Genomic DNA, 11,803 nt, shown 5'->3' on the forward strand with positions numbered 1-11,803 from the left:
TGTTCGCATGACAGCAGTCAGATTTACCTCCTTCTGCTCTTCCCCGTGACAGATCCAGCAGAGGAGACAGGAGCTGGAACAGGCCTTAGCGGTCCGCAACACCTAAACAAAAGAGGCCCTCCTGGATTCCTGAGTCTGATTTCAGAGAGAGTGTGTGTGTGTGTGTGTGTGTGAGGTCATTGCTGATGTCTGGTGATTCCTTAAACCTCTACAGTCTAAAGGAGGCTTCATCTCAGAGGTGACTAATCAATTTCATAGCTGTGTTTTGAAGTGTAATCAGAGGAGGGGTTCACCAGACAGCAGCAGCGTACTGTGGTCCCCCATCTCCTCCACGTCCCGTGTTAGCGCAGGACTGCGAAGGCATCGCGGTTGAAAGCGTGGATTCATCCCCTCGGAGGACGACGCCAGTTTCCGCTCTGTAAATAAACGTCACTAGAAAAGCTCCTTCTCGACCAGCTGCTCGCACGCCACTGTGTTTTCGGATTCTCGTCTCAAGACTGTGCAGTGACAAACGCTCATGACGTAACCCGCTGACACAGTCAGAGCCCCGCGGCTGCTCTGGATGAGTCTTTATTTTGTTTTCGTATTCTTTTTGGAGAGAGTGCTTTTCCTTTGTCCTCGTTAGGGGGAGAGCGTGCTCCAATTGTCGATTAATTACACCAGCAAAGTCGCGACGGCAGCGTGACGCACCGGGTGGTTGCACAGGATGCTGCACGTAAACCAGAGGTGTGGATAGAAAAAAAAGAATAGAAAAAAAAAAAGACTTCTTTTTACAGTAAATTAACCAAACTGAAGTATTATGACATTATCAGCTCCATCTGTTTATACTGTAGTAAGAATAAGTGTTTCGATGAAGGGAAAAAAAACAAACAGTATTGATCCTGAACATAATAATCATAGAGAAACAGATACGCCTCTAAATGTTCCGTCACTCACTGCCTCTTTGTCGCGTCGTACTTTTTGCCCGTTAGCGTCCCGAAGGTTTTACCAAAGGTTGCAGCGAGAAGAGAGAGCGATCACTGAAACAGACGTTGGCAAAATCCCAGACCTGGGTTTAACAGAAACGACTGAATAAATCCAAACACGCCAGAGTATTTTAAAAAAAAGTGCTCCCAAAAGCTTTCCTTAACTCTTGAACTCTTGCATCAGTGAACTTTTAAGCTCAGCTCTGTGGATTTTTGTCTATTTCTGCATTTTTTTATGTTACAAACACACGCATTTAAAAAAAAAAGAGAGAAATGAATTTCTTTTCTACAGATGTGAATGTAAATATGTTTTTTTTTTCTTCCCCTTAAGAGGGCCAGCTGTACAGTATACGACAGACTATCTGTGTGTGCGCGTGTGTGTGCGAGCGTGTGTGTGTGTTTGTTTTGGAGGATTTCGGGAGGGGGTGTTGCAGTATGGGAGCTCCATGAGTTTTGAGTTAGTAGGGCAGGAATGTTAGTGTTCTTCTGTGTACTATCTTGGGTTCGGGATGATTTATTTTAGGTCTATCCCGTGTGCATCGTGGGAGCTGGAAGCTGCAACAGAGAGAGAGCCCTCCCTTGCGCTGAGTCTCAGTAGCTGTAACTCGTGATATAATCTGCACCGTTCTCATGTTACACCTGTTTTGTTTTGTTATTGTTTTTTTAAATGACACATGAGTTGTATGTATATGTTGTAATGTCAGGATGGAGGATTTTCTTCTCTGCAGTTTCTAGATTGGGTGGGTTGGGGGGGGGGGGACTTCTTTGCACTGTGCTGTAACTCTTTGTCGGGACTCTCTTCGTCACGGTTGAGACCCCTTTTATCATCCCAGCGTACTCAAAAAGGCAATTGGACGATTTCACGATGACCTATGCATGCTCCATGGACGTTCACTATCACTATCACACCTTGCGAGACGGTCTGTGTAAATATGAAAAGCTGGCATACCAGTGTGTGTGTGTGTGAGAGTGTGTGTGACGAGAGCGAGACCCGTCACATTTGTTGAAATGCCTTCTGAAAACCTTTTTTGCCAAAAAAAAAACTACAAAAAAATCCAACATACCCTACCAGCAACTAACTGTAGGTGTGACTTTTCTGAGCGTGTTTTTGTTACTAGGACTAAATTATATTAACTGCACTCTTTAGAGGAGAAAAAGTAGTCATAGGTAGTATCTCGGTCCTGTGTCTGACCCAGTGATTTTTTTATTTTATTTTATTATTATTATGATTTTGTTTTTCTTTGTATGGATGGCCGAGGCCTTCACGTTGCTGTTCACTAGCACCCTCTTGTGGAGGAATCTACGAGCTGCAGCTCCTCGGCTTCAAGCGGCGTCTGATAAAAGTGTTAACAAACTGCTGTGTCTTCTGTCACTAAACCCTGGTGTGCTGTTGACATGTCTGTCTCGATCCGTGCATGTGTTCCCGAAGAGCGGGAGCTGCTCTTTTTCTCTGTTTACACTGTTGTCAGAGGGTCGCCGACAGGAAGGTTATAGTATACATAATGCTGTATATCTGTAAAGAGCAAATCTTGTTTGGTGATTACATACTACAGAAAAAAAAAGGGAAAACAGCTGTGACACTGCGAGACAGCCTGGATGTAAATAAAGAAGCGCTTGCCAAAGTTTGTAAATGACATGAGATCTAATGTGTCTTTTTTTTTAACAACTTCATTCACACTCAGTTGACACTTAACCTAACATGGATGTCTTTGGACTGAAGGAGGAAGACGGAGTACCAGGAGAGCAGGGAAACTCCACACTGAAAGGTGCTGGAAACCTTCCTCAGAGTTTGGTCCATGGTTACATGACAGCATCACACAGGTGCTGCACGGCCATGATCAGAATCTCCTGACCCCACCACATCCTTGATCTGGTGACTAGAGCTCATTTGAGTGCAGTGAAACAAAAGTTACTTAGTGAGATGAGTTTAGCATGTGACTCTGTAAAGCTCTCAGACTTTAGGGTTTTACTTAAACGTTTAATTATAGAAATAGCTTTTTGGAGTTAGAAGAAAAGTCTTCAACTCTGTGGTCCATCTGCAGTTTTTTGGCTCAAAGATACGTGAAACCGTATCGGTTACACTGCGTAGAAACTCAGACTCATTGGTTTGGAGACAAAGGCTGAGATGTTTTGGGCATGAGGAGAGGGATAGTGGATATATCAGAGAAAGGATGTTGAATATGGAGCTACCAAGTGGGAAGAAAATAGGAAGACCACAGAGAAGGTTCACGGATGTAGTGAAAGGACATGGAGAGAGCTGCGGGCTACAGTGAGATGGAGGCAGAAGATCTGCCGTGGCGACTCCCAGAGGTAAACATCAGGAAGAAGATGATTAGGCAAAGAGTTTGTATAAAAGACAAAACTTGCCTTTTAATCATCTGGACTTTCCTTAAACTTTAATCATTATTATTAACATTTTTAAAAGCTAATGGGTAAATATGAAGCGACGCAAAGCTGCCACAGCCTGGTGAGGAGGGATGTGACTACATGACAAAGATGGGCTGAGAGGCAAAACAAAACATTGCACTGTAGTCATTTTGTTGATGGGTAGAAGACCAAATTTCACCTGAATTCAAAATTTTATTAATTTCCCAGCTTGCAGTTGAAGAAAGTGCCTTCCGCTGGGTTTGTGACTTTTTTTTCCAATGATCAGGTTTAGCTGCTGAGTTATTTAAATGTAATTTTTGGCCCTTTGAGCAACTCAAGCTGAGTGCCATTAAGTTCTATTATATTCAATAGAAGGCTGACATCTCTACAGGTGATACATCCAAAATGGAAAGAACTCTAAACTACAGGGCAGAGGAGAAAGGCATGGATTATATGTTAGGGTTAAGTGTCCTTTTAATACTGGCTTAGTGAACAGCAGAGTGATTCTGTATTGTGTGAACTCCTTTGCTTTTCACCCCTGCAATCAAACACTAGCTAATGCACACGTGATCACAGGGAATCCAGTCTCCGTGAGCTCTGTCATTGTAAAAGCCTTTTGAATTTTTCAGTTTCTTCAATTAGCTGCAGAATAAAGCGGGGTGGGGGGGGGGGGGGGAGGAATGCACAGCCCTGCCGTACACTCTGGCTTTGTGCCCTGCCTCATTGGTGGGTTTCGTTTCTTCCATGAGCCAGGCGCTCCTCAGAGGTGGCACACAGGCCTTTTATTGTTCACTGGCCTCACCACGAGGAAGCAGGTGGAGGCGCTTCCAACGGGGAGCTGCAGCAGTGGCTGTAATGCTGACTGCAGCTTTGCTCCCGTCTCAGAAAGAGCTCCTTTAACTCTGCTGCTTCTCTGTTCTCCCGAGCCGACAGGAGAAAGGTGAATGAAGTAAGCCTTTCAGACCGTTTAACCACCGCCATGTCAAGGTTAACCACCTCAGCCGCTGCAGACCCCGACCCTCCCTCCGGGCACTGAGTTCACCCCCCCCAAAAAAAAAAAAAGATGTGCATGCAGAACGCTTGCCAAAACTCAAGGAGGCCCGGGCAGGGGTGGAGATTCACTGACTTAATGCGACGAGCAGGCAGCTTTGGAACAAACTGTTCACTGCCTCTGGGGCTCTCTGTAACGCAGCTTTTGGGAAAACTGAGAACACTACAAGACGCATTATTGTGAATGTGAACACACCATCTTTACTGACCACAGAATCTTTTCTGGCTTTTCTTCAGCTCTGCCAAGCAGACAACAGATACCTCCAGGAATAACTGTCCAAGCACGCTGCGTTTTGACTAATGAGACTGAGCCTTTTACACTGTGAGCTTGAATGAATGAAGCAACAACTCTGAGCAGAAGTATCACTCTTTAATACCTCTTAAAGAGCACAAAGTTTAAAGAAAAGGCAGCTTGTTTCAGTATTACTTAAAAAATCCTCACAAAAGGAAGACTTATGGCTCAAGTTTTTTCCCCCTCTTATTCATTTCTAACAATAAAGGCTTGTGTTAATTTATTATTGTCTTTAAAAAAAACAAAAGAAAAAAAAGGGGGGGCTATAAATATTGTTGTTCGACCGGAATACAAGTAACGGCTTCTCAAAGTGACGTTAACATCAGTAATGGTTCAACAGGTCTGGACAAGACAGGTTTAAAGTTACACAGTCATAAGTCAGAGGGTTTATTTGCAGCTGCTGGAGTGTCAAAAACAGTCCTGACTTCTTTCCACCTTGTTCAGGGGTGAGAATTTCAGTGTGTGGATGCAAGAAGTACCACGTTTAAAAAAAGAAAGAAAGAAAGGAAACAAAAATCACATTCAGTGTCCTTCAGTCCAAGCTCTATGTGCTCTATGTGCTGTTGGCCTGCTCTTGCTCAAACAGAGCCATGGCTAGATGCGAGCGTGACCCCAGACCCTCCAGGTTGCTGAGAACACAGCGGTGGTAGATGTCCTCGCTGAAGCGGGGATTGCACGTCCGCCGCACGTATTTCTGAATCAGCGCCGGCTCTACTGCTCTGAACACATGCAGGCCCGAGTAACGGACAAAGATGTCGTACACGTCCATGCTTTCCAGGAGCTCCTCGTTATCCAGGATGTCGGCAGCCATCTTCGTCCGTGCGGTCATGTAGTCGGCGTTGTAAAAGCAGGCCTCGTCGAAGACGTGCCGGTCAAAGTGGCCGTCTCGCAGTGACTCCGAAGCAGCGGAGGAGGAGGCAGCGGAGGGCTGCTGGTCACGGTAGAGGACGGCTGGGTTGTACTCCTGGAAGTGGATGGGGAAGAAGACTTGCCAATTGCTGATGGAATTCATTCTGCAGCGGTTCAGGAAGTCAGCGTTGACCTCTGTCCAAACACTGGCCAGGAAAAATAGTGTGTCCACCGGGTGCTTCTTGGAGATGATGTCCATTAGCTTGACCTGCGAGGGCACCTCGGTCTTCACACTGATCCAGGGGATCTTCACGTCTCCGTAGCGTTTCTCCACTTCCCCAATCATAGCCTTGACGCCAGCAAACACGTCAGTCTGACTGACTCTCTGCGCATCGAAAGGATCGTAGATGAACAAGAACGTGAGTAAAACATTGTCATGGGTGTCCAGAGTGTTCATCACGTACATGTCCAGGAAGTTCCCAACATAGTCCTGATCCTGGGCGGTGACAGGCAGGATGACCTGCACCCGTGTCGCTTCTGTCACATAAGGCATGGGAATAATCTCAACTGAACTTAGAGGTCGCAGCAGGTTGACTCGTTTGGCAATGACCTGGCTGTGGCCTTTCTGGGTGTAGGCCTCCAGCGCGAGGTCCAGTATATACTCCATACCACGTGTGGGATCAAAGCGACGGTACCCATTAAGCAGACGCCTCTTGCGGAACCGTAGCTGTGGCTGGTAGCGCTCGTTGAGACGCTCGACCGCAATCTCTAGAATTGCATTGACGTCTGCGCGGTTGACACCTCTCAACTCACATTTGGGGGAGCCATCGACGCAGGAGTAAATGTGCTCTTCCGTAAAGTACTCCCAGTTTATGACCTCAAAACGCGTCCTGGGTTTGAAGGGAGGGTTGATTCCTATCGGCCACGTCACTCCAGCCTTGCCCTCTGGTGTCAGGTCACTCAGGTTACTGATCTGCATCTGATGAGTGCACACAAAAATTTGAAATGCATCAGAGGTGTCTAGCAATATGTCACCTACAGCCAAAATGCAGGAGATAAGAGCTTCAAAATTCTCAAAATATAAATGAAACATTCTTCCTTTATTAGCAGAGCATACAGGAAAAGAATTCACAGCAACCCAACTATCACTAAAGATAATCAACATAACTGACAGGTGACACAGATCATGTAAATGTTAATTAAAAGTGTGCTTCATGACATAACCTGATATGTTTAACATCCTCAGTGACAGGCTGTTAAACCCACAGGGGAACGCTGTATTGTTGTGATAAAACCTGCTTCCTATAAAGTTGTTGTCTTGCGTGAGGAATGTAGGGAGTTAGACTGGATCATTTCTCCAGCAAAAGAGAAAACACGAGTTGACAAGATGAGCAACTAACATCTATTTATGTCCTTTGAAAATGCAGCCCCTTTCCCCCGTGGTTCTTTTATATGACCTGCAGAAAAGAAGATGGTAAGAACATGTTGGGCAAAGTATCTAAGATGGGCAGACACTTGTCATCAACATCCATCATGAAATTATTAAATAGCCTTGTCTAAGCCAAGTCTTTTTACGGCCCTTCCCTCACAGTTTTTTCCATCACAGTCGAGCGAAGTTGATTTGGAAAAGGATGTCACAGGTCATTTTTTTGATTATCCATCTGATTAAGGAAGAGAAACAGGGAGGAAATGCCAAATTACACATTAACCGAACTGAAAACAGTTTATGGAGTGATGAATCCAAATTTGACATTTTTGGTTTAAATCATTGTCAATATATACAGACTGCATTTCAGCCAGTGGTGTTGGAGATCTTGTCAAATCATGAACACAAAAAAGTACCATCAGGTTTTGATCCACCATACAGTATCATGTGGAAAATATCTAATTGGCAGCAGTTTGTGTTTTTCAGCATGACCATGATTCCAACCACACTGTAATTGAATTAAAAGCATTAAAAGCCATTAGAATTGTACAAACTCTGTTTTTGCCTTATACTATATTTCCATGTATGTTTGCATGCTGCAGTATTTCCCACTTTTGTAGTAAACTGTAAGTAAATGAATGGTGGCTTAAAACGTTTGCACAGTACTGTACTGTATCAAGTGTTCCTTGCGCTTTAACCAGTATACACAAAAATTAGCTATAACAATAAGTTATGTCTAATAAAGTCATGACTTATTTTATAGCTCTGTGGTGCGGTAAGCTATATTTAACCTTAAGTCAAAACAACTCTAATGAACTGTCATTAGCAGCTACTTTAGTTACATAAGGTTTCTCAGGCAGATCATACTCGGCACAACACCACATCCCTTCTCTTGGTTTTCTGGCATATAAATATTGTTTCAGTCAGGAATTACTGACTCAGGTCCTGAAGAGGGTGTGGTGAAATAAGAACAAACTGTATACTAAATTTTGACTAAGAAGTGATGAGTCAGGCAGAAAAAAATGTTTATAGGAGCGAAAAACAAAACCTGTATTACAAACCTGCAGCTGCTGGATCTGCAGGTAAGTCCATTCTAGCTCAATGTGGCTGAAGCGTTTGTGCAGTCGATACATGAGATTTGGGTCAGACACAGGATGCACTGTGAAGGCATTTTTAAACTCTGGGCTATCTTCACGCTCTGGGTCTGCATTTTTCCCAAGCTCAAAATAACGGTAGGTCATCTCCTGCGAAAAACATGCACATATAAATATTAATATAGCGGACAATCCTCCTACTGATTAAGCTACTTATTTCAAAGTCTGTGTTTTTACCTGGTGCACTTCCACACAACTCATACCCAGGTAGTCGATAATACAGCGGCCCAGCCACTCATCAGGCCTCACGCTGAGGATGTCATTGCGGCAGGTGTCGAGATGGGGCTGCAGACGGGCCAGCAGACTGCGGGACAGCAGGTAGCCATAGCCTCCGTGGCAGTAACGTGCCTTCTCCTCACCACCGATGAACTCCTCTGCCCTGCCCATATACAGGTCCTGACCTGCGCTGAGGTGGCCCACCAGCTCCGACAGCCGATCCGCCTGCATGTACGTGTCATCCTGGGCTAATAGGAACCAGTCGTATTCCGAGCCGTAGTGCTGGTGGAGGTGGCGTACCGTCTCATACATCAGCCACACCGGGCGATCGTCGCCATGGGCAACCACAGTCATCCCGTGAGGCACCTTGGGGCTGCGCAGGCCTGTGAAGAAGAAGGTCCGGTGGAAGTGGTGGGCAACTGTGCGGTTCACCGCTACGGCCAGCGTGTTGAGGGTGGCCCGAGAAGTGAGCACGCCCACCAGGAGTCGCTCTCTGATGCCCAGTTCAGTGTGGATGTATCGTGTTCTGAAGAAAGAGGGCAAAGAGGGAGCAATTACAGCAAACAGCAAGAACACCGATGCATAAAAAGTATCTTCTCATAAGCGTGAACTTGTTTCCATCACAAGATACTAATGTGATGCAGATACTAAGTGGCTGTGAAATAAAAGATAATTGGATAGAAATGTTTGTGTAGGTGGTGTCTTTTTGGATTTAAAGAAGGAATTTGATACCAAGTTATTTTATCTGAATTGGCACTATATATATATATATATATAATTTTTCTGCAGAAAATGTTAATCTATGCTATGGATGTTATCAAATCTCCTTTTTTTTGCGTGTTCTACAGGAGTCCCACACTTCTCCGTACCAAGTCCCCTTTTATTATCACTTTATAGCAATAATCTACCTATTGTATCCCAAAATGTTAATATCCAAATGTATGCAGATGATCCCTGGAAAGCATCCTTGACTCCTTCACTTCTAGGAATGGCTTGGTAAATCATACATTTTATTAAGTAGTAAAAATGAGCATGCATGATGTTTTCAAAAGAACCAGTAAATGAGCTGAAATAACACTATATAAAATATATATTTTTGCAATGATGTCAGTGGTATTTTTAAGCCTTTTGTGGGCAGTATTTTCTGTGGGGGCATTTACACACAACTATATCTAGAGAACTACTTAAGCTATGTCAGTTAAGTTTTGAGGTCCTGCTACTTTAAGGAGTTTCAAAAGAGTAGCTAAAGTTCCACATAAAATTCTAAAAGTTTGAATTTGCTTGAAATTCATCATCTCTGTAAAAAGAACAAATTCAATGATAGTAGGATTAAATTTGTACACAAAATCCCATCGATGAGGTGTTCTATTATATCTCCCCCCTCCAAAATTGGCAACCCTGCTAAATAATGACAATAATAATTACAGTGCTTCACAACAGAAAAAAGGAAAAAAGCAAATGAAACATCAAATTGAACGTAAATATCAATAATTAAAGAGGATTGATAGAAATAAAAAGTGTAAGCACAGGAGAGGCCTGCTTTTAAAAATATGTCTGTAAGAAGCATTTGTAAGACCACAGTGAGCTGGCCAATCAGATCTCATCTGGGAGATTATTCCAAGGAATGGTTGTACTGACAGAGAAAACCTGATCATCCTTATGGGATGACTATCAGAGCCAGTAGAAATAAATAAAAAAGATAAGAAATAAAATTGAAAAAAGAAAATGGATGCAATCTTTTGCATCAGTGAGTTTTCTGAAGGAATTTGTGGCATAATCTGTAATCTACAGGCCACTTATTCTCTGTACCCCCCTCAGTGCAATGAGAGCATTGCAGGGGGGAATTAAATGTAAGAATGTAAAATGGGGAATTAACTAAATGCAAATCCACACTGTGTGGAAAAAGTCTCCAGCTTCTTTCAATTAAAAGTCGAGCAATGCTTCCTGTGATCCTTCTTTAAGCACCTGGAAACAGGGACCATACCTCCCGCACTTACCTGAGGACCTTCTTGTGCGGCTTGTTTGGGTCCTTGTGATAGGGCACTATGCGTGGCTGAAAGTCTGCGTCTCCAGCTCCATCTCTTGAATCTCTGTGGCCCTCTCCCCCACCCAAAAACCGCCTGCCATTGCCCAGCTCATCTCCACAGGAGTCCTCCGTGTCTCCTTGGGTCCAGGACACCATCAAAAGGCTCAGACTGCATCCAAGAGACAGCCCCAGGATAAGGGGTAAAGCAGGCCTGAACAGGGCCAAAAATGAGGAGAGACGCATCCCTGGCAGTTATGAGCTACACTTATTGTGGCTGTGCTGGGAAAATTTTTTAAAAAAAATCCCAACAACAAAAAACTAGAGCACTGATAGTGCCAACACTCCTGCCATATGTTAACACGTCTTTGATAAATCTGAACCGAAATGAGTAAAGAAAATGACAGAAAACTGGCTTAAAATTAAAGTCTGTTCCCAGTCCCTTTCAGCGAGGTAGTGAAGTTTCTACTCAGCCTATAACGAATGATTAAATCTAAACGTTACATGTTACAGCACTTTTTAAATGTTTTTTTTGTTTGACAAATGCAAGAAATGTCGTTTTTAATCCAACGTCACAACGGAAGATGACCAAACTGTAAAGCTACCGGAATGAAGCACTTTGTTCATCTGAAAGATGAAATGCATACAGATATTTTCGCATGATTAACAGTCATTGCGAGTCAAAATTTTAAGATAACAAAAAGGGAAGAAAAACTCAGAAATGTCGTTGTCATAAAAATTGTGTAACGTTACTCTGGTGGTTTTTTAACCGTTACCTTAATTAGCTTAACTAGTTTGGGATGGCGTTAGCTAGAAGCCAAAGTCAGCTAACTAATGCAGCTAGACGATGAACTAGTAAAGTTAACCGTTTATCTGGTTACCAGTAATAAAAGACAACCCGAAGCGAGAATACTCGGAAGTATGAACTCCACAGTATCGTTTTCCACCAGAGGAAAGCATTAGGGAGCCGAGCTAGCGAGCTAGCGTCGAGTCCGTTGTTTCCGTACACAAACGACGATCCATCTCCACGAATGCTGACTCGAAGGAGATCCCATGTAACACAGCTCATACCGGGGGGGAAAGCTACGAAGCACAGCCGTGCACATTGTCGCCCATCTCCGTCAGTTTCCTGACTTCCTCAAAAAATCCGAGTGCCACACAGACAGCGCTGAAACAGCGTCCCTCTTCAACCTCATCACCGACCGCCGAGTGCTGCCGCAGCATCACCCCCCGACTGAGCAGCTACCGGCAGATCTCTTCTTAGTGAAAACAGTACTTAAAAATAAATTCCTCCTAGAAAATCACATTGAACGCACGAATGTGTTAGATACGTATCAACACAACATCTTAGTGATAAGAGGGCAAAAGAAGCCTTACTAGGATGGCAAAACCTCATAAATACAATATCTACCCATTAGTCAGTGCCAGTTTTCAACTCATAAGCCGTCTCTTTAGTTCTAC

The 11,803-nt window shown here is 43.8% G+C and overlaps 2 protein-coding genes across 6 annotated transcripts in view; one reads left to right on the plus strand and one right to left on the minus strand.

Annotated features, from left to right (window-relative positions):
• The window catches only part of smarcd3b (SWI/SNF related BAF chromatin remodeling complex subunit D3b), a 61,249-nt gene extending 58,650 nt beyond the window's left edge, over positions 1–2,599 (plus strand). For all 5 annotated transcript variants that reach the window (XM_004551978.6, XM_004551976.5, XM_004551977.5 and 2 more), the window contains one exon: positions 53–2,599. In XM_004551978.6, the coding sequence (XP_004552035.1) occupies positions 53–106 (54 nt within the window). In that variant the 3' untranslated portion in view covers positions 107–2,599. The remainder of the gene's footprint in view (positions 1–52) is intronic.
• Positions 2,600–4,731: 2,132 nt separating this feature from the next.
• On the minus strand, positions 4,732–11,727 carry chpf2 (chondroitin polymerizing factor 2). Its single transcript, XM_004551975.3, has 4 exons — positions 10,317–11,727; positions 8,281–8,845; positions 8,011–8,193; positions 4,732–6,502 (listed from the first exon to the last, which is right to left on the minus strand). The coding sequence occupies exons 1-4, from the start codon at positions 10,586–10,588 to the stop codon at positions 5,228–5,230; spliced, it is 2,295 nt and encodes a 764-aa protein (XP_004552032.1). The 5' UTR covers positions 10,589–11,727; the 3' UTR covers positions 4,732–5,227.
• Positions 11,728–11,803: the final 76 nt, after the last annotated feature.

This window comes from Maylandia zebra, linkage group LG9 (assembly GCF_041146795.1).
Source record: "Maylandia zebra isolate NMK-2024a linkage group LG9, Mzebra_GT3a, whole genome shotgun sequence".
Taxonomy (NCBI): domain Eukaryota; kingdom Metazoa; phylum Chordata; class Actinopteri; order Cichliformes; family Cichlidae; genus Maylandia; species Maylandia zebra.